Source organism: Paroedura picta, chromosome 10, assembly GCF_049243985.1.
Source record: "Paroedura picta isolate Pp20150507F chromosome 10, Ppicta_v3.0, whole genome shotgun sequence".
In the NCBI taxonomy this organism is placed as follows: Eukaryota; Metazoa; Chordata; class Lepidosauria; order Squamata; family Gekkonidae; genus Paroedura; species Paroedura picta.
In genome coordinates, this window is record NC_135378.1 from 42,731,633 (window position 1) to 42,755,423 (window position 23,791).

The following is a 23,791-nucleotide window of genomic DNA, read 5'->3' on the forward strand; positions in this document are numbered from 1 at the left end:
TACCTGGAGATATATCATACAGAGTGCCAAGCCAAGAGTCATTTTGATGCCCTGATATACTTCTCAATATGCAGGAGGTATTGCACCTGTTCTATATATAGTAGGTTCTTCTTACTAGGCAGTAAAAAAGGCAACTCTGTAGGGACTTGTGACCTAACAAAAGGGGTCAACAGAAAGTTGACCTATGATTTAAAGACCAAGAGCCTGCCCTTTAAAACAGAGACCATCAATGGATTTAAACAATTATCCTTACAGAGCATGTCTGGGACTACTCAGAAGATCTGTGTGGCCTAAAGGAATAACAAAAGTCAGCTCTTGGATCTCAGCTTTTGAGACAATAATGGATAGAATATTTGGTTTCATTCATATATCTTTTCTTGCATTTCCATTTGAAATTGTAAAATACTATGGTTGCATCCTACAGAATTTTCTTTTTAAGAGATTTCTTCTGGTGTAAGAAACCTTTGCTCCAGAAAACTGCTTCTTTCAACAGATGTAGGCTCGTTACACTGGAAGAAAGCACAACCATTAATGGAAAATCTTCTGTAAGATCCAACCCTTGTAACATATTGTCAGAAAGGCAACACAAAAGTGCAACAAATTTAACTGTGGTTTATAGCCACAGTCTTTGCAGTCTAAAATGTACACTAATTCTATCCAAGGATATATCCTCCCCTCTCTCACACCGCATTCATTAGTATCCCATTTTTTTGCAATTTACTAGCGTTACAGCAATATATTTCTCCCCTGTCACCAAAGGCTTGCAATAAATGTAGATACTATATAAACTCTCTTTCAAAGATACCCCACACTGCCAAGCTACTTGTGATGTGCATCAATTTCATGCCCTAGTACATCTCAAAGCCACTTTGAATTACATAGCCCATATGCAGGGGACTATGTATTGTCATGTATAGCAGTGGTCCCCAACCTTTTTATCACCAGGGACCGGTCAACGCTTGATAATTTTACTGAGGCCCGGGGGGGGGAGGGTAATCTACTAGAGGACCCGTCATTGGATGGCACCGAAGGGGCGGAATTAGCTGGCGGCCAATACAGCTCCTCTGATTGGGCAAACAGATGAGAAGGATAAGGGAGCAAGCTGGCCTCTGTTTCTTTTTGCTGTTGCTGAAGGCAGCGGGCAGGAACCTCGTTGCCATCTAGTTGTGTGGGCTGCCCTGGGAATAAGTTGCTCCTGGATGTGAGATGAGGGAGTCCTAGTCAGAGCAGGAATGGAGAAGGGTAGCTTTGTGACCTGGACTTCTGCAAAGTTGGGTCAACATTGGTGGGCTGAAGCGCCTAACTTCTTAGACAGAGCCACGGCCCAGTACTGATTGATCCATGGACCGCCACCAGTCCCCGGACCGGGGGTTGGGGATCACTGATGTATAGGGCCACCATATGGAAGCACTGTAATGTCATCTCCAGCACTGAAATAGGGAAAGTACCAGTATTCTCAGCACAGGGGTGAATTTGAAAATGTGGTATTACATATAGGGTTATTAAACATGAAAAGTATATGGGTCCCTTATGTGCGTGCCATCAAATTGCAACCAATTTATGGTGACTCTAGCAAGACCTTTTCAAGGAGAGTGAGAAGCTGAGGTAGTTTGCCATTAATGTCTCCTGGAGAGTGTTCCTTGGTGGTTTCCATACCATGCTTAGCTTCTGAGATCTGACAATCAAGTTTTACCATATGCTTCCATATCCTCTTTACCTATGAGGAATACAGAATTTTGGTATGTGCATCTTGAATCTTGCCATGCAAGGAAGCAAATATTTGTAGCCACTGAACCTTCTACACTGCTAGTAAAGCAATCACAACTCAGGTTTTACTTGCATTGAGTTACTGTACACTTAACTGGACCCTGGATTTTCTTACAAATGATGTTTTGGGTAAAAAGATATATAAAGAACTGAAACTGACATTCTGAGAACAGGAAAAAAAATAACCTGGCATCTGCCTTGGGATTGGCTAGAGGAAATCAAATGCCTGAAAATGGATTTCTAATTGAGACTGGAACACTTACCTGGCAGAATCTCTAAATTAACTTCAGTTCTGCCTTGGAGCTAGAGATGCTGCTGTCAAAAGTACTGCTGCTTGCCCACTGGCAGTTGATTGGCTTTAAGTACTGAGAATACTGTTCAAGCCTAGAGATGAACCTAATCTTCCTTATGCTGTAATACTAGCTGGAAGCTACGATAGCAGCTATAGTTATGCTTCGGTATATAGCAGCTACTAATTATACCATTTTTGTTTGGGTTTATAGTGTTTATACTCTACACAAAGAATTATCTACATACTTAAAGTGTGCACATTCTCAGTGGGTAATTTTATATGAAATTAGGTGGATTTGCATAATCACTGGCATGATCTTAACTTCTTATCTTCCAACTGTCCTTCAGTATAGCTATGTCCATTAAACCCTTTGCACAAAATAGCTCTATCATAAATACAGTAAGCATCATACAGACAGGCCAATAAAAGCTAGATTTAGTGTCAGGGGAAAGTGTTAAGTAGGCTCGCCTTCAAAACAAAATAATTTTCAAGTCTATTAAAATTCTATACCTCAGAAGACTGCCACATCATCCCTTTTATCCTTTGGTTAGCACTCTAGAGCCACACAAAAATAGCTTACATCTTTAAGCTTAATCTTAAACATAGTTGCGAATGAAAAATGTTGCTAAGACGTTTCAGATCCATCAAACCAACCTAAGTGAATTGTTGGAGGCTCAAATTCATTTTGCCCTTTTACACTGTGGAGATCTTAATGGGGAAAAAGTTTTGAAATGATGATGTTATGGCATGTGACAGTTTTTTTCACCACCTGTCGAAGCTGAAAAGAAAAACCTGCAGAAAAATTTTCTGACAGCACTTAACGGATAAATGGTCATAGAAGAGTCTCATTGACTAATTTTTTTTTCGTTGAACTAGAAAGAGTTGTTGCTCAGTTCTATGGTTTAAAAAAACTCCCCCCTGTTGTATGTCCTTCACCATTAACCTAGTAGTCTGAAGTCTGGCCTATATACAATTATATCTAATTGATTTCAGTAACACTTTTGCATGATAATTCTTATTGACAAATTGGTAAAATATGGTATGGATCCTATTACTGTTAGGTGGATCTAGAACTTGTGGACAGATCACACCCAAAGGGTGCTTGTAAATGGTTTGTTATCCTGGAGAAGATTGATGAGTGAAGTACCTCGGGGATCTGTTTTGGAACCTGTGTTGTTCAAATATTCATAAATGATTTGGAACATTTTACCCAAACAAGTCACGGCTTACAATCAACATATTCATAAATGATTTGGATGAAGGAAAAGAAGGGGTGCTTATTAAATATGCAGATGATACTAAACAGGGAGGGGAAGCAAACATACCATAAGACAGAATCAGGATATAGGACGATCTTGATAGGCTGGAAAACTGGGCTAAAATGAATTTTAATAGTGAAAAATGTAAAGTTCTGCATTTAGGCAGGAAAAATCAAATGCATCACTAGAGGATGGATGAGACTTGGCAGTAGTACATGTGAAAAGGGTCTGGGGGCCTTAGTAGACCATACACTGAACATGAGTCAGCAGTGTGACTTGGTGGCTAAAAAGGCAAATGGGATTTGGGGCTGTATTAAAAGAAGTATAGTGTTCAGATCACGTGAGGTGATGTTACCACTTTACTCTACTATTGTTAGAACTCACTTGGAGTACTGTCTTCTGTTTTGGGCACCACAACCAAAGAAAGGTGTGGAGAAACTGGAGCGTGTCCAGAGGATGGCTACAAAGATGGTGAGGGGTTTTGATATCAAGTCATATGAGGAAAGGTTGAGGGAGCTTGGTCTGTTTAGCCTGGAGAAAACATGAGTAAGAGGTGATATAACCATCTTCAAATGCTTGAAGGGCTGTCACACAGAAGATAGAGCAGAGTTGTCTTCTGTTTCCCCAGAGGGTTGGACCAGAACCAATGGGATAAAATTAATTCAAAAGAATTTTTTGCCAAACATCCAGAAGAAGATCCTGACAGTTAGAATGGTTCCTTAGTAGAACAAGCTTCCTCGGGAGGTATTGAGTTCTCCTTCTTTGGAAATTGTTAAGCAGAAATGCTGATTTTATGAACTTAGGCAGATTGTGTGTGGGTGGGCAGGAAGGGATATGCTGGTGTTTCTATCTTGTGGCCCTTCCTTGCATACCCAGGGAAGTGCCGATCACCACTGTGGGAAGGTAGGTGAATTTCCTCCAAGCCAGGCTGGATTCTGGAGATTTTTGGTGCAGCATGAAATTGGGGTCACTGTAGAGTGGGCAGGTAGTTGTGATTTCCTGCATTGGGGAGGGGATTGGACTAAATGACCCTGGAAGTCCCTTCCAACTCTATGATACTATTATACTATTTCAGTTCAGCCTGCCACACATCTGCAGTTCCTGGTCAGGTGCATTTTTCTTCTCTGCATTCTGTATTCCTTTCAAATATTCTTCTGCTGGGTTGTTGTTACCTTCACTTCACTGCTCTTAATTGTCCCATGCTTTCTCTGCTTACCTTGGTTTGCTGCCTTTTCAGAGTCCTGTTGAATATTGTTGAAACCAGCTATGCAAATTGTATCTGAATGGAACTACACATGGCTTTCCCTCAGAAGAGGACTAGTAGAGAGATTTCATTGCTTTCTCCAGAATATAAATAAAGTAAGGTGCAAATGGGCTCTAATAAATTGTAACCCAAGTTCAGTCCTCTCTAGAGCTGCTGGAGGTGTTTCATTAGAATGCTTGGAAACAAATTCTAATTTATAAAAATGCATGATATTGTGAGTTTCTCTAGAGTTTGTGAAATGTGCTTTTTCAGTGGTACTGCACAAGCTATACCTTTTTAAAAAATACTGCTGTTTTCATAAAATATTCTATTTACAATAACAATTAAGGATTAGTGCTACCACCACTATCAGAATGTTGCAGCACCACCAAATTTCCCAGGGCATATTTTGTGTTTGGAAAAAAATCTTCATGAAAGAACATTTTTCAAAACAATCAGGATTAGCCAAAGCCTCTTTGAAGTATCATTCTTGTTTCTGAGTTGTATCCTTTAGTAACAGAAGTATAATATTTTAATTGGTAATAGACATGAAAATAATCTAGAGCTCTGTCATTTTCATGACTGTTGCTAAGAGCTTTTAAATCTAGAATGCTAGTATTAAACTGTGCTGACTACCTTACACTGTATTACTGCAAATTCTTCAAATCATATTTTCTAAATTATTTACTCAGAATCTAACTTCTTCTGCCATAATGACTAGTTCTTCAGTGGAAACATTCAATCTGTTATATTTTTATCTTGTCTGTTGTCTAAGGAATCAGGATGGCATTACCTCTCTGCAATTTTATCCTGAAACAATCCTGAGTAGCAGATTAGCTTGAAAGAGAGTGACTGGCCAAAAAACAAACAAAAAGTTTCATGGCAAATTAGAGATTTAGCTTGGTCTTAATTGTTTTAATGGTGTGTTGGTTGTAATGGGTTTTATTTATTTTTATTATGAATATCTTTATGAATAATCTTTACTCTGTTAGCTTCCTTGGTGGCTTGATGAGGACAGAAAAGCAGAGTATAAGTTTTGACAACAAATGTTTGAACCTGGGTCTCCCAGATTTATCAACTATGCTGGAGGACACTGGATGGTGGAAAGGAAAACTGTGATGATTGCAAGCTGCAATGAATGTACAGATGCAAAGTTTCTCAAACAATGTACAGATGCAAAGAAGAACAAAACCACAATGAACGATTTCCTCTCCTAAGATCTTATTAGTCCATGAAGGACAAAAAACAAAACAAAATCCCTGCTCTTTCCTCGTCTTTTAATGTCCTTCTCAGGGCTAACAGCAGCACTGGAAAGGACATTCCTAAATAAGGACCTCACAGCTTCTATTAGGTCTGTGTAAAGTGCTATCAAGTCACTTATGAAGGGTTTTCAAGCAAGTGAGAAATAGAGATGGTTTGCTATGGTCTCTCTCTGCAGAATCTTTGTTAATGGTCTGCACGGAAGTACCTACCCTGCTTATATTCTGAGATCTGATGAAATTTAGCTATATCACTGTGCCTTCCCTCCCAACTTTTCATATTAGACATTTTATTTAAAAATGTTGGGAAGCTCTGTTAGGGGCTGACCCAGCACTTCATCTAATGAGGCGAGTTCACATGATCCAAGGAAGTTTCCTCCAAAACATTTTCTTTACAAAATAAAGTAGATTATTTTTGTCTACAGATAACTGTTAAGTAATAGAATAATGAACTGAACTCTGGTACAAGAAAACTTATCAATTCCTTTTCTGTGCATTAGTTTCAGGAGGTCAGAATCTTTGGTGCTGAACTGGGGCCAGTGTCAGATAGATACATACCCTACATAGAATGATTATAATAGTATCTGACACATCTAACTTGTAAAAGTTCAAAAGCCTGCAATTAAAGCCCTACAAATTTACTTTTTATGACAGTGTATAGATTAGTGTTTCTGATAGCTAAAAACCACTACACATCTGCAGCAGAAAATATTTTTCAGTGTATAAAAATAAAATGATCTTAGAGGAGTCAGTTCCATTTTACTTGTGTCCTACGTTAGATGAGGCAAAGTTATGGTAGTGAATCATTCAGAGGAAAAAGTAGGCAGCCTCCTCTCTAGATGTGGCACCTTGGGGGAATTTCATTATTCAGTTATTGCCAAACTGATGAGCTAAGGTATACTTTATTATTGCTTTACATTATTTTGTTGCAATAACTATATAACCCCATCCCTGTTTTTGACTGCACATAGCATATCCATTTTTCTCCCCCAGATGTATATCTAAATGATTTTTGTGCTCTATCAAAACCAGCCCCACCACTTGCCCCAATTCTCTGCAATGCCTCAAACAATCATAATGGCAGCTCCATGTATGGCAAGAAGAAAGCCTTCTACGGGATGGCTGCGTAGAAGAGTAGGTGACAACTACTCCTTTTTTTGTGTGGCCAGTTAGTATTCCCTTTTTTGATAAAGAGATCAACTAATATACTTTATTATAAAGTTAAATGGGGATGGTTTGCCAACCTTATTGCTCTTTAAACTTTTAAGTTCACAGGTAGATCAGACCTACACTTCCACCATACTATCGGCCAGCTTCACTTCAGGGCAGTATCAACGAATACTGGTCGATCCCAAATAAGCATTAAGACAAAGGAAAAAATTGGCAGGAAGGTGGATCGATAAAGAAATGTCAATGTCCAATTCTCTTGTGTCTCTGTTTCATTGTGCCAAGCCAAAACAGGGTCTGGATTTACCTTCCATTTTCAATGTACCTACTTTTTATCAGTGGCTTGCCCCCACATAAACACAACAAATGTCACAATGTTCACACTCTCATGAATACAATGGCAATCTCAGATCAGAGAATCCCACCCTAAACATGAACTACACACACAAGAGAATTGGATATTAAAGTTTCCACCTTCCCGTCAGTCTTTTTCTTCATCTTGCTCACTTTAGTGTAGGCCAGCTGGCAGCCTCCCTTGGGTCCCTCAACAGTGGTCGGATGGCCAGTGAGATATGCAGGGCAGGCGGGCTATGAGCAACAGAACCTTCATCTGGGACCACAGCTAGAGCTACCACCAGGCACACTATCTGCCCCTGGGTACACTGAACCATCAGTGCAAGTGAAGCACTGTCATCTGAAGTGTTCTGGCTGCTCTCTTGGGGGCTCCTAATCAAGCTGAGCAGGAAACTAAATGCATCCTTTGGCTGCCCTCCAAGAGAAAGTGTCACACAGTCATGCACCTTTAGTGGAGCTGCCACATCCGCAGAAGTCTGATACTCTGCTGGTGGAGCCTGGGAAGATAGAGGCTTGGAGTGGATTGCTGCCCTGGAAGATGAAAAGCCCAAGCTCAGCATCTGCTCTACCTTCTTGGTGGAGCCCTTCCTGCCCAGACCTGCCCTTGCAGCCAAGGAAAAGCTTCTCCACATGCCTTTGCCCCTGCCCATCCTACTGGACTCTCCACTGTGTTGCTCTGCCTGCCGGCTGTGCTTAAGGAATCACCCTGTACCAAGAAACCCAAGGCAGCACAAACTGAGTTCAACAACGAGGTGACCAAATTGCTGGTGCAGGGGCTGCAGATCAAAATGATGTCCAAAGGGCACCTTTACCAATCCCAACTCCTATATCACCAAGTCCCACTCACCTGCCTATCTTGGGCACCAAATAGGCTAAGTATGCCTAGATAACAATTACACATTTAGAATTACATCTGTAATCCTGCTGCACATGCAACACAGTATTGTGACTTTCCCAGTCACTATAGATAAGCAGATTCCAGGCATCCCTGAGGTCACGACCATTTCCACTCAGGTTATGTGCCCCAATTCAACATTGTTAAGAAGCATCCCCCACTTCTCTGTAGTATCACACTGAATTTGTGCAGCTCCCAGAGTTTCCCCAGTTTTCTCCAATTTCTTACACACTAGTTTTGCCATGAAATTTTGGAAAGACTACAGTGAAGCTGGGATGGCTCTTTTGCGGGTGAGAAAGCTTGGATTTTCCCCATCTTGACTACCTGGCATCCATTTTCCTCTGACAGTATCCATATATTGCCCATTTCCTCTCCCACACCATATCATTATCGTGAAAGGAATAATAATTTGTTTTTAAAAATGAAAAATCAAACAAGTGGCCCGGGGAAAGAGGAAGGCCCCCGCTGGGAGACGGGGCAAGGAAACTGAGGAGAAACTTGTCAGGTCATAGTCTCATTGGTGTTGCATTGCAGCAGCAGAGCGCCAGCAATGGGGAAACCACCCAAGTGTCCTGGGTTAAAAGATGTAAAGATTGGTGGGGCCCTAGCAGTCTACAGTTGTGATGGGAGCAGCCAGACTGCCCCCCCCCCAAGGGAAAGGAGTGTCACTCCTAGTGTCTTTAAAGAGGGGAAAGGGAGGAGAAGAGAGGCTACAAAAACAAAACTTTAAGTAACCACTCTCTATGCTGGAGCCTCTGCAACTCTATCTACAAATTGCAAATATCATCACAAGATTCTGGATTGGCACATGTTTTCTGGAGCTTAGCTGGTGACAGAAAGAATTAGATCAGCATATAAAAAGAATTATGGATGATGCTCATTTTGAAAAGGAACACCAAAAAGGAATAGAAAGGGAAGAAGACATAGGTAACTTATTCTTGATTTCTGCACATGACAGAACTGTGTTTATGAAATGCTTCTCATAATGATGTGATTTTTGCAGGGCTTTTAAAAGTATATATTTAAAAGGTTCTTGGGAAGGCTTCAAGTTAAAAAAAAAGACATGTTTTTATATGAATGCTTTCTTATTGGAATGATGCTGTGATGCTCCGAGCAGCATGAAAAGTAGCTGACTTTTGTTTTTGGCAACAATCAACATTGTTTTGAAGATGACAAAATTAGGAATAAGATTTTTAGAAAATGTACGTTTAGATTTAGAAAATGTAAACCAAGCTAATAGCTCTAAACCACCAGTGTTTTCAGTTTATTAGAAAGGCAACTGGTCTTGTAAACTACATTTATATTTTGGTTCTTGTTCTAAGAATAATTACCTTTCTCCAAGGAGATCGTGCTGCTGCATTTTATTCTGATAGTGAAGCAGGCTAAGCTGAGAACCGAAATTGGTCAAGGTCGTTGTCATAATCCTAGGCCTCAAGGCAGACTGTCTCCCACAAAGGTCCAAAGCCTTTGTATAGAATTTTCAACAAGGATCAGTTTCCAAGCAACTTCCAAGCCTTATGAAGCAGAGTGAAAAGCAGAAGCTGATGAAGTAGAGCTTTAATAAATTGTTCTTTGTTCACTCTGTCCGGGTCCTTTGCACTTCATATTCGATTATACATCCTGACTGAAATGGGCGTTGCCTGGGGGGAGCAGGGAGGGAGCTCTGGGCCCTCTCCATTAAAGCCTTTGGACCAGAGTGGTGGCACCCAGTTAAGGCCCTTGCCTGTCCCAAGGCTGAATCTGGCAGTAGTGAGTACAGGGAGGGAGGAAACCTTACAGGGAGTGTACTGTCTGCTGCAAATCCTGTATAGCCCTGTCCCTTTCTACAGCAGCTATGTGTTGAACTTCTAGAGCTACTGAAACCTGGTCTATTTACTATCCCATGCTGGCTCTCTAACTGCAGATTCAAAAAAAAAGTGATATAATTATTGATTTGGAAACACAAATTTGAAAATTTGTTATTTTTAAACTATTCCACTCAGTTTTGTGTCCTTTATTAATAGTTGCTGTTCACATTTGGAACTCTTGAAAGGTCTTATCAAAACCATTAGCAGGGTGCTTCTTTTCTTCCCTGTGCTTCTCCAGTAGCTGGACTCTAGCATAATCCTCTCCCATTTTAACTATGATAGAACTCTGTTTACTTTGACAAAAAGGGTAGTGTCAACTATCATCAGGGCTCCATCAAGCACATTTTATTTAGTTACATTAAATTAAAATACAAATTTATTCCATGCTATACTTAATTGTCATTCCCCATAATGAGCTCTTAGTTTCTGTGTTAAAACAGAGGAAGATAGCTATGAACCCATATCCAGACCAGGCTTTCTTTCCCCCAAAAGGTTTTACTTATCCTACCTTTCCTGTCATGGGCTACTTATTGCTATTGCTAGGATGAGTGACAGAAGATCAATATAAAGTCATAGTAAATATAACTACTATCACAAAGAGGATGATTCTTGAGGGACACTTCTGCTGAGTTTGGCTCCTTTTCTCATTCCTGTCAGTTAAAAACTTTTCAATGATAGCCTAATGATGAGAAACTGGTTTCCTCAGCAATTCTCTCTCCTGATGGCCATGGGCCATGCTATGCTTGCTTCATCTGTCTTTGCAACAGGTCTATCCCTGTTGATGGACATGTTGCAGCACGTCTGGAGACAGTGCCCCTACATTTACCAACAATGGTGGCATCTTGGGGCATGCTGTAGCAATAAGGGCCCTACAGTAGCTGGCAGCTGGGACCATTGGCAAAAGAAACCTTCTTCTTCCTCCCCCAGATCCTGATGCAGCTGGGGAGGCTGAAGCACGCCATAGCAATGACAACAGCAGGAAAGCCATCAGAAGAAGCAGAGCCTGAGAATGACTCAGTAGCAGAGAGGCTTGTGCAGACCAGGAAAATCTACTTCGAAAGTTCATTGAAAACACATTATCTAGCCTGTGTAGAATGGGTTCTGGTGGGGCTGAAAAGATAACAGACAGACCCAGCTTCACTAAGCCTAAGAGAATTACATTTCACTTAAGATATTAAACATTGTCAAAGAAATGTTTTTTTAAATTTAACTTTTGCCTAAAGAATCATAATCAGAACTGCTCAGATATTGGGTTGTATCTTACCATAGAACTCATCTGAGTAGGAAGTCTTTCTTCAGTGCAAGGAGTCTTCCTCTGGAGGAAGAGCCATTTCCACTGGAGGAACAGCCTGTGTAAAAACATGGAATCAGTGGGGAATCAACAGGGGTAGATGTCAGGTCTACCCCTGTTGATGATGGATCAGACCAGTGTTCCATCTAGTCCAGTCATGTTTCATCCACTGTGCAGCTAGTTGCCCTGTAGGGACAACGACAGGGCATAAAAGTTGAATTCTTCCCCTGTTGTCTCTTAAAACTGGTATTTAGAGGTTTACTGCCTCTGGATATGACATTCCCTTTAGCCCTCATAGCTGTTAATAGCAATTGATGGATTCACACTTTATGGATCTGACTAATGGGGTATGCATTTGGATATTTCCACTCAGAAGATGCCAAAATTCAGACTGGAAATATGTACTGTTTCAGTTTGGGTGACTTGACATCAGACCAGATTTCCACCAACAGAAAACAGTGTCTGCAGCCCTGGCTTTCACATTCGGCCACCTGCTGCCCATTGGAATTGAGAAGGGGAGATGTGGCCTCTCGATGCCAAGTCACCTCCTGCTGACACTTGATACTTCTGAACCTGATTTTTCCCCCTGAAACTACCAAAACTCCCAATAATTTTGATAATAAGTCATGCCCTTTTTGAAATAGTGAAACAAAATTAAAATGAACATTTTGAAGCATGCACTCCTACAGCCTAATCTCTTTTTTAAAAACTAGCGATCATTACTGGTTCCACAATTTAATTATTAATTGAGTAAACTTCCTTCTCCCTGTCTTCTGTTGAACAAAGAGACATGTTAACACATATTACTACTTGAGTTAAAATACAGTTCCTTATTTCCCCACCCACATTACCACCAACTCCATCTAATTATTTTCACTTCCACTAGGTATTTATGTCACTTTTCCCTAAAGCATCTGCTGCAGAAAGCTATGGGGAAGCAAAGAGATACTTCTGATTTGAGGGGACAATTCTGCTGTACTTCCTCCAACTTCCTGAACAGCATCAAAATGTGCTATGCTGGCTTGATCTATCTTTACAATGATTCCTTCACAGTATGATGTGATAAGGGAAGGGGGACCAGTGAAGATAGTGAGACTAATCCTAAATTCAAATCATGTGTTTCAGCAGTATGTGCACAGCCCTGAAAACAGACTTACAGGACTACAGGAAAATAAGACAAATTCAGCAGATTTTTCTGAATGCACAAAGATACTCCTAGAATGACTTTCATCTTAAGAGTACAGATGGAAATCCAGTTGGGAGCTTTCAGATTTTAAAATATGGCATAAGAAAGCGGATAAGACAGAGGTATCTTTCCAATAGGCACACTTTTTGCCATGCCTTGTAATGTTTGCTGTAATGTTTGCATGGCAAAAAGAAGCATGGGTTTTCTATGGGATCAAATAAATTTATAAATCTCTGTAAGTTAGAAATTAACACAGTACACACTTCAGTAGCTAGACTTCCAGGCAACGTGGTTGCAAGTAAGCTAGAAAGCCTTGTGTTCTTGCTACTTTTGGGGCCAAACCAGACCTGATGGTGCCCAAGGGCCCAATGCCACCAATGTTGCCACCATTTTCAAGAGATTTAAAAATGCAGCAGTCTGGTCTGTAGCACAATGGACTTGAGAACATGAAGGGGGAAATGAATGCCTCAGACCACGACAATGTTGGCCTCATCAGTATCGGGCCCTCATGACATTTTTAAATGGCAGCAGCATCTACAGGACAGACCTCTGGGTGCTGTTATATCAAGTCTGGCCCTTAGCTGATAGTCTGTGACAAAATCTAATCTCCACATCCCATCTACAATGTGCATTAATAATGTTAGATGGATTTACATATGCTGTTCCACTGAGAAATTATTAGCTCTATGAGTGCTAAGCATTGTAGATGAAAACTGCAGGCTCACAATCTCTAGTGTCATTTGCTGAAATTCGAGCAGGTGCCAGGCAACCATTTTCTGAGCTGCCCAAAGCCTCCATAACGCCTTCAAGGGCAATCTGTCATGACTGAAATCTATAGCAGAAACAGGCACCTGAAGTATATAAAGTAAGGATCCATCCTCATGCACTATCAGCCAGCTTGAGTTATTTTAGGGAGGGATCTTCAGGGAGACCAGCATATATATACCAACATATATACCAACAGGTCATAAAAGATCAGTCTGAGCTATTAGGGAGCCTTGTTATGTAGCAGCTGTCTTCACCTCTCTTTACCCCACCCACAGAACAGAAGGTTAGTCTATCACAACCTTGAGAACCATACTTGAAAAAAATCAGCATATTTCAGCAAACAGTGCAGAACATTTGCTTTAATTAAAGGAGAACAAAGTGTAATGAAGGGAGTGTCTTTTCTACTAACATTGTTGTGATAGCACTTTAACTATTAAATCATAGAAATTATATATAAGGGTTGTTTCCCTAACTTATAGAGGATACTATTTTTGACAGGTATTACTTATGATCTATTTTTACATGACAGCGTAGTGTGACACATAACATATATTCCAAAGAAATTTCAGTAGATAATGCTTAACCCAATCTAATACAAAAGAATCCCTCTGTACAGGTACAAATATGGAAGTAATTTACTGTTGAGTAACCTACCTGCACGCATGGCATCTTTTTGAATACTTTCATAGTCATGCCAGTCCTTTCTTTTCAAGCCATCTGTCCAGGTATACAGCTGTCCATCTCCAAGCCCCATCGGGAGCATCTGAGAACACAAGAAAAAGTATAATGATAAACTAAATGGGGAAAAAATGGCAGGAGACAACTAGGAGTCCAGTCTGCATTGTAGGTAAACACAGAAGTTTCCCCTATGTAGTTCAATGGAGGCAAGAGTGGTATAAATCTATCTCTTTGAATGCTTTTATGGTGCACTGATTAAAGGATCAGGTTTGATTGTATAAGCAAATATAGAATTTATGCAACTGAACGGAGACAAAGGCAGCACTAATTTCATATTATTTCTGTTACCCACAGGTTTTTTCACCCCCCTTGAGAATGATAAACATGTGTTAGTTATATCTGTGCGCATCTGTAAAACTGACCTCTGATGAAGATCTATTTGATCAAAACCCATTAGGTCAAGATCAAAAAAATATTTGGCATGCACTTAGGTGTTTTATGTATGCCAAACAGATATTCTTTTATGGGTTTTAAACATTTGAGCTCCTATAATAAACTGTTTATATTTTTTTAATTGATTTTATCCCTAACCTTTTTGGTTCTTGCTTAAATGTAGGGAATCCAGATTCAGTTCTTCACGCAATAATGAAGCTTTCCAAATGGTTTCAGGAAAATAATAGTACTTAGCTTAAGCAACCTTGGAGTTGCTATAAGTATATAGTAAATCAACACCTAAACTCCTTAGGGGAAAACAAACAGGCTCAATAAAAAGACTTCACAAAATCCTTTATCAGTTTTTACAACCCTTCCACCAGGTGATGTATATTGTTCTCACTGCCTATATTTTATTATCATAGCAACTTGCAAAGTAGGCTAGGTTGAGACTGAGTAGTCAAAGGCCACCCAGAAAGCTCCAAAGCAGAACATGGGGTTCCCCCAGACCTAAAATAAGGATTTAGACCACTTTTCTTCAAACTTTTGACCATACAGGAGAAATAACATTAGCCTTTGATCCCTGAAAGTCTTGTTAGCTGGTTACACCTCCCTGCCATGCCCCTGGAAGTGACAAAGCCACCCACATTCTTCACCTTCACATTCTTCACCTTCATTTCACTCCCTCCCCCCCACTACTACTACAAAGGTGGCTTCACCTCATGTAGACCAGAAAGAAGGCTAGGAGCTAGAAAAAAAGCCTGGACCCCCGCCATTCCATGCCACCCCTGACTAACCCCTTTGATTTTACACCCACTGCCTACTCACCAAGCCCTCCAGGTGGAGGTGGCTAGTTCCCTAGCTTGTGGCCAAGCCCATTAAGGCAGGAGGGGAAAGGCCATGGACCCACTCTGGAGTTCCTGTGGACCTCTAGTTGGGAATCCCTGCTCTAGACACAATATTATTCTGACTATGAAGAAGAAGAAGAGTTGGGTTTTATACCCCACTTTTCACTACCTGAAGGCGTCTTAAAGTGGCTGGCTTATAATCACCTTTCCTTCCTCTCCCTACAACAAGACACTCTCTGAGGTAGGTGAACCTGAGAGAACTCTGACAGAACCACTTTCAGAGAACAGCTCTAACAGGATTTTGACTAGCCCAAGGTCACCCAGGTGGCTGCATAGAGAATCAAACCCAGCTTTCTAGATTAGAAGCCACTGCTCTTGGCCACTACATCAAACAGATGAACACCAAGTTCTTATGGAAGCTTTTGTGTATACATTTGGTATATAAAAAGATACAGCATTCAAGAACAGCATATTTCAAAAAACAATTGATTTTTATTTATTAATTGACAAAATATCTACTTTTAAATCAAAAGACAATACTGGCAAGTCATCATTCAGTTAGTTAAAAAAATTAAAAAATACTAAACATTATATTGAAATGGGCAGACCGAAAAATTCTACATGTGTATTGTGTTAGTCCCACTTTCAGGAAACATGTACCATCATCGATTTATCTTCAATGACAGCAAATATCTCTTAATGTCAGAAGTACTCAAATGTATGCCAAAATACTTCTAGCATCAGTCATTCAAACCTGCCCTTCTTTAGCTACAAAAGGAACAAAGGTAGTTCATTTGAATAAAAAGTATTGGGACTCAAAGTAGCTTGCACAAAATATACCACAAATGTACCTTAAACATGTACAGAAATTCATACATATTTGTAGAACAATTTAACATAGTTTTGAAAGACATCAAGCCCAAATCCTCATAAAAGTTAAACAGGTGTACCAGTCCAATTAATATTAAAGTCTATCAAATGCTCTTCTGAAACATACACACAAATGCACAAAATCCCATTCCCCCCACCTTATGATTTTTCCATCAACATAGGTGATTTTCTATTATCCTCTGAAAACCTGTTCCTAAGAACAGAAGCTGCTACTTGTAGCCTACCTTTCTTCCCAATGAAGACCAAAAGCAGCTGACATCATTATCCTTTCTACTATTTTATCATCACAGTGCTTTAAAATAGATTAGACTGAGAGTATGTGACTGGCCCAAGGTCATCCAACAAGCTTCTATGCAAACTTCCAAAGCAGAGTGAGAATTCAAGCAGGGGCCTCCCAGATCCTAGAATGCCACTGTGACAGAGTTCACCAAATAACGCCTTCAGATTCCATGGCACCTGATATTACTTTCCCTGATGACTGCTGGGATTTTCAGAAAGTGGGCAGGGCGGGCTTGTTACTGGCTCTATTCAAATGAAAGGGCTTTACATGCCTGCAATAGTATTCCCATCCACTGGAGGACTGGTAAACCCAGTCTTTCCTTAGTCAGATAGTGTGACAGACTGCATTTTTAAGAGCTAAGAAGTGCTGCAAAAACAGCCAAAGCAGTGTGAAAAGTTAATTTCACAAAGCTGGAGAGCCTTGAGTGACAAGATGTTCTAAGAGGTTCGATTAGTTAGCATCAGCTGAGCAGATAAAGACTTCTGGACTGGATGTTGAGAAGAATTGAGTCTGATTTCAGCCTTAGCTGGGTACAGTTTAACACAAACAGAAAAGTGGAACAACATCTAGTTTCCTTAACTAAATTGAAAATCCTTAACTGGATTGAAAAAGGAAATATAGTAATAATTAACTAAAAATATTTCATGTCCACTAAGTTTAGGATTGCCCTGGTCTAATTCTGAACTACTTATGTAGGCCAGCACTCTTACAGGTAAAACTAGCACGTGAGTGAAACTGTATCCCACCCACTCTCCTGTTGCTTAAAGAAGCAATACATAATGGACAGAAACTTGGCTTTTAAAAGAAGAGAGCCAAATATTTAAGCTGATTTTTGTGCTAGATAACAGTCTGAATGATTCCCCCCTGCATCTCTGGAAAATTACAGCATACCCATAGACCATTTCTACACTGAGGACTCATGCAGCCATCCTTTTGCAATGATTCCTGTTTTTGAAGTTCGGGACCGCACCCCAGACTGTTTCTGATTTCCCCATTGGGAGCCTTTGCCCCCCCCTTTCCCTCTGCTTGCCTTCAATTTGAGCCCCCAGATCTGTTTCTGCACTGAAAATGAGTGACAGGAATTGGAAGCTTCCCGACAGCCTTTTTTCACTTGTCCATCATAACAAAAATAGCCAATCATCTGCCACCACCATTCTGCTGCTTCTGAATGCCCCTTCATGTCTGAAATCATGTTAGCTTAAAAAAAAATCAACCCTAATCATGTTACATGTTATTGCAGCATAGGAAAATCATCCCATCCCCTGACCCACACACCTCCTCCTCATGGCCTGGAAGCTCAGGTTGGCATAATTGATTTAACACGGTCCTTGGATCAGGACCTCAGTTTCTGCAGAGCTCCAAAGCATATACTTGGCCAAACCCATGATCCTTGTTGATGTTGTTGTTAGGTGCGAAGTCATGTCCGACCCATCGTGACCCCATGGACAACGATCCTCCAGGCCTTCTTGTCCTCTACCATTCCCCGGAGTCCATTTAAGTTTGGCCCTACTGCTTCAGTGACTCCATCCAGCCACCTCATTCTCTGTCGTCCCCTTCTTCTTTGCCCTCAATCGCTCCCAGCATTAGGCTCTTCTCCAGGGAGTCCTTCCTTCTCATGAGGTGGCCAAAGTATTTGAGTTTCATCTTCAGGATCTGGCCTTCTAAAGAGCAGTCAGGGCTGATCTCCTCTAGGACTGACCGGTTTGTTCGCCTTGCAGTCCAAGGGACTCGCAAGAGTCTTCTCCAGCACCAGAGTTCAAAAGCCTCAATTCTTTGACGCTCGGCCTTCCTTATGGTCCAACTTTCGCAGCCATACGTTGCAACTGGGAAGACCACAGCCTTGACTAAACACACTTTTGTTGGCAGGGTGATGTCTCTGCTTTTTAGGATGCTGTCTAGATTTGCCATAGCTTTCCTCCCCAGGAGCAAGTGTCTTTTAATTTCTTTGCTGCAGTCCCCATCTGCAGTGATCTTGGAGCCCAGGAAAATAAAATCTGTCACTATCTCCATTTCTTCCCCATCTATTTGCCAGGAATCGAGAGGGCCAGATGCCATGATCTTTGTTTTCTTGATGTTGAGTTTCAAGCCAACTTTTGCACTCTCCTCCTTCACCCGCATCAACAGGCTCTTTAGTTCCTCTTCACTTTCTGCCATTAGAGTAATATCATCTGCATATCTGAAGTTGTTGATATTTCTCCCTGCAATCTTGATCCCAATTTGTGACTCCTCTAATCCCGCCTTTCTCATGATGTGCTCCGCATACAAGTTAAATAGGCAAGGCGACAGTATACAGCCTTGCCAAACTCCTTTCTCAATTTTGAACAAATCAGTGATTCCATGTTCAGTTCTCACTGTTGCTTCTTGACCTGCATATAAATTTCTCAAGAGACAAATACGATGCTCTGGTATTCCCATCTCTTTAAGAACTTGCCACAATTTGTTGTGCTCCACACCAGTGGTCCCCAACCTGCGGGCCGCGGCCCGGCGCCAGGCCGCGAAGGCCATGGCGCCGGGCCGCAGCTCCCTCTCCCCGCCCCCCCCCGCAGTAAAAAACTTCCCAGGCCGCAAGCTTGCGGCCTGGGAAGCTACTTACTGCGGGAGGGCGGGAAGAGGGAATCAGGGCGGGGCTGCGCCCGTGCAGGAAGCGCCCGCGCGGCCCGATCCGCGGGCGCGGCTCGCGGGCGTGGCCGGGCGCGGCTCGCGGGCGCGGCCAGAAGCGTGGGCGTGGCCCGCGCAGGCGCGGTCCCCGCGGGCGCGGCCCGATGCCCTGCCGGTCCCCAGCCTAATAAAGGTTGGGGACCACTGCTCCACACAATCAAAGGCTTTAGCATAGTCAATGAAGCAGAAGTAGATGTTATTCTGGAACTCCCTAGTTTCTCCATGATCCAGCGTATGTTGGCAATTTGATCTCTAGTTCCTCTGCCTCTTCGAAATCCTACTGAACATTAAATATTTAATCAGTTTTAAAAAGCAAAGCCATTAGCACAATTGTTGATGCTTATTTTTAAAAGTCATCTTTCCCTTTGTTTACTTCTGAACAGAGTTCCTCTGAATTGCTGTGGTAGCTTGCCAGCACAGAGTGCCTCCTCTTGCCAACTTTGATACGCCATGCAGTGAAGAGGAGGCACGTGGTGGCAGGTGGGGGGGGGGATTTTTTCTATACTGGAATAGCATTGTAATGCAATCCCAATGTAACAAATTAGTTTTCTCCAACCTGCTAACATGTGCCTCCTCTTCACCATGCCAAGTTTCATATCCATGAAGAAGAGGCATGCTGTGCAGGCAAGCCACCCTGTTGATCTGCCCTGCTGGCTGGTGAGGCTTGCCTTTAGAGCGTGCCCCCCATATTTGCTGCCTGAAGCCTCTGAGCAGTGAACAGGAGAGTGCATTCCAGAGGCAAGCCTCCTGGCCAGCTGGAACATTGTCCTACTTTCCAGGAGCGGCAAAGTGGGGGTGCGTTCTAAAGGCAAGCCTCCTAGCTAGCTTGAGCATCAAAATAATTTAAAACAACAACAACATTATACTATTTCATTTTGCTGGAATGGCGTAGTAACACAACCAGTCATTTTTTTAAAAAGTATTGGGAAGGTTCAGGAAGCTGACAAGATAAGTGATGTGATGGGAGGAGGTGGGGAACCAGGTTAGACACACCGAAAAAGTCCGGAAGTCTACATTTCTACATTGGCTAGAGCCAATTCAGACCCTATTAGCTTCCAGTTCAAAAAGTGAAAACTAGATTTTTGGGGATTCCCTTACTGTGGGGCAAGTGAGGGTGCAAATTGGTTTTGCAACCGAAAAGGGGAATTTCAGTGTAGAATTGGATGAAAAATTCAACCCTAGGCAAATGCAAACTCTAGTGTGGAAACAGTCATTGTCTGGAATATAATTTGGAAAAGTGATAGGATGGGAAAACTTAATGGCCTTGCAAGCAACACCTGGATCAGATCTAGAGCTGTCAGGCAGTGCCTGGAAACAGGTGAGAGGGCTGTGGGCAAAAATGGGAGGCATAATACCAGCTGTGGTACCATGTCACTTCTGGGAGGGGGGATGAATTAAAGTAACATAGGATAGGTCTAGGAAACACTGATAAAAACATAGTTTTCAATTATTCATACTACTAGCTTATGTCACTTCCAGGTTTTTTTTCTTTTTTTCTAACTGGAAGTGACATCAACCTGCATGTAAAATGGAGAGATTTCGTCTTATTGGAGAGAGTATGTCATTTGTTAACCATTGTCAGCTCTGGACAGGACGTAATTGGAAAACTCTTGTGGCCAAATACTGATAATCATACTTTTAAACCATTCAATTGTCAAATTTAAATATGTATAAAACTATAGAGGTCATCAGAAGTATTAGAATAATAATCAGAAAATCTAACTAATAAATAATATGAAAAAATGTCTCTGTTCCAAGGCTGTGTGTTGCATAAAGGGGAATTATCAGATTTGTACATCTTTAAAGCAAAGTAAAATGAAATAACGCACAGTTCATTCCTCTCTGCTATCAATTAAGTTGGCAATTTTCACTGCTTGCTGAGGTTATAAAGAGAGATTTTCTTGCCCACATTTTAAGATTATAACTAGAAATACCAAGCTACTTATTAAATGCTGTAAGACCAAAGGGAAAATAGCACAGCTGCATTTATTCAATAATAGTTTTCATCACTTTGATAGTACATTAAACAGACAAATGTTTCCATACTCAGCTTTCACCCTGTCAGTCATGCTTTTTTACTTTCCCTTGATTGCTTGAAATAGTTTCTTTTTTTCCCCTCCCTCTGGTAGGAAACTTAGTTCACCTTTTCAGCAAATTCCCTGGAGATTTTCAGATTTCTCCAGATAATCAGTTTCTACCACTTCAAATTAATAAGCCCCAAACCTGATTTCCGACAGAAACTGCAATTATAATTTACAAAAAGAAGCCAAAGATTTAGTTGTTTATTTACTTGTTCCTCTATTTACTGCCTTTATTCTGATAGAATGATGAGATACTATGAATAACCAGTTACTTTAAATAAAGACATAGTCTGTGTTTATGAGTGTAACAACTGCTCCTCAACATAGAAATCCCGTTGTATGATCAGGATGGGGAAAATTAATCAGAATTGCAAGATATATTTTTCACTTGCTTCCCCATATTGGTAAAATTAAACACAGTGTTAGATGGCATGGGGAAAGGGACTCAGCCTTCTTGAGGCACTCTGGCCACAAGGCAGCCAATTCTTTAAATATAGCAGGCATGTTTGAGTACATCTGGCAATTGCCAGGCTCTCCCGAGCACCCAAATGGTCTACTGATTACCAGGGAGGTGGCAGTATTTTGGGAACCCTATGATGCGTGAACCTCTGCTTGGTTCCAATTACCACCCAGAAGTGTGGTCCAGCCATTAAGGCCCCACTCATTGAGTGGGGGCCACCCTGCTCTGCTTTCCCACAGTACCCTTTGGAGGCCCCTCTCTAGAGCAGGCCAGCATGCAAGCCTGGTCTGCTCACCAATGGATCCTCCAAATGCCTACTTACCGACAGTTGTGATAAAGTTAATGCAAACAGCAGCATCCCTTTTACTTTCATTTGATTGTTTTATAACAGTAAACAATAGCAATAAATTTGTAAATTACAGTAACATATAACCATAACAATAACAAGGGATGGGTGGGTGGATTGCATCATTGATAGGGAAGTGGGAAAGAGGTACGCACCTCCTGTCCGCTTCCCAATAAGGGCAGGGAGGTGGAGGGAGAGCCCTCCCTCCTCCCATCATCCCTGAAGCCATCCAGTGGATCATGGGACTTGTAGTCCCACACCCCCACAGGTCCTGGAATGGCGTGGGGATTCCCCACATCAACAATCGTGCCCTGGGATAAATCACGTTCACCCGAATTCTCATTTTAGGCTACAGCTCCCCCACTCCTTACACTCCACATTGTTTGAAGTGGTCTACTGACCCTATGTACAGCTTTTCAGGATCTTAGGGGACTGCAGTTCAAAAACATAAGGTTGTCCTATTTGTAGTAGTTTATGAGTCTTAGCCTTTAATGAGCTTTTTCCCTGCTACACAGTCATTAAAAATACAGCAACTTGTTAAAAACTAATCATAGAAACAAAGCAGTACAGTAGCTGAGCAACATCATAATCTCACCTTCTCACCTTCTCAATAAATTTATTTAGATACTTTGCATAATGCTTGCCCTAAGACTGTTCTAGACAGATGACAAGATTAAAAAGTAATAGAAAAACAGTAGGCTAGGCTTGCTAGCTCAGTATAAGGCTAAGATACCCCAACCTCCATAAGTAAAATATTGTTTTGCAGAAAACACTAGTAAGGAAAGTTTACTTCATTGAGCTTGATGCCCAAAGTGGCTCAATCATAAAACTAATCCCATTCTGGTAAGAGATAAAGGCCAGTACCCTGATTTTCAACCACATAGGGCAGTGGTCCCCAACCTGCGGGCCACGGCCCGTTGCTGGGCCGTGAAGGCCATGGTGCCGGGCCGCGGCTCCCTCTCCCCGCCCCCCCACAGTAAAAAACTTCCCAGGCCGCAAGCTTGCGGTTCCCGATTACCCGCCAGAGCGGCTCGCAGTTGCTCCTTTGCCGGTGGCCTGATGCGTCAGGAGGCGCGAAGCGTCTCCCGCCGCGTCAGGCCACCGGCAACTGAGTCTCCCGACAGCCGCGCGTAGTGCGGCTGCCGGGTGCTCCCTGCCCAGTGGCCTGACGCCGCGGGAGGCCCAAAGCTTCTCCCGCCGCATCAGGCTGCCAGCAACGGAGTCTCCCGATCTGCCCCCCCCAACCTCCCTGCCCGGCGGCCAGCCAACGACCAACAGAGCAGCGGCACCAACGGAAGATACCCCGCCACCGCCACCACCAGCACGGCCCCCACCATGGACGACGAGCACACGGGTAAGCCACGGCGCGGGGAGGGCAGGAAAACCAGCTAGCGCCCGCTGTATTGCAGCTACAGCGGGCTTAATTACTAGTTTGAAAATAAAATTAGCTTTCTTCTTTCATCCAGGGTGTAAACTGCATGGAGCTTTTATTCCAACCCCAGATCGATTCAGTCCCTGCCCTCTACACAGAATGCGATTTCCGTTTTGATTTTGGGCGATTTAAATTTTCCTTCTGCAGCAAGAAGAATTGATCCGGAGTGACCCTACCTTTATTGTGTGATATCTTAGAGTGCTTTTAATTCTCAATATCCAGATTGGAAAAGAAAGCTCCGTGGTAGAGAACCTCTGATAGGCTACACCTGGACACGCTTGCCTTAAAGGAGAAGCCCCTAATTTCTCTCAACTTCTGTCGGTCCTGGATTTTTCCTCCCTCCTCTGCCTTTTTCGA

At 42.0% G+C, this 23,791-nt stretch overlaps 1 protein-coding gene across 4 annotated transcripts in view; it reads right to left on the reverse strand.

Annotated features, from left to right (window-relative positions):
* GALNTL6 (polypeptide N-acetylgalactosaminyltransferase like 6) overlaps nt 1-23,791 on the reverse strand; it is a 542,786-nt gene that overhangs the window by 312,433 nt on the left and 206,562 nt on the right. For 3 of the 4 annotated variants that reach the window (XM_077353588.1, XM_077353585.1, XM_077353586.1), the window contains exon 3: nt 13,983-14,091. In XM_077353588.1, the coding sequence (XP_077209703.1) occupies nt 13,983-14,091 (109 nt within the window). Of the gene's footprint in view, nt 1-13,982; nt 14,092-16,401; nt 16,555-23,791 lie in introns of those variants that run through there. The other variant, XM_077353587.1, reaches the window with a different exon arrangement.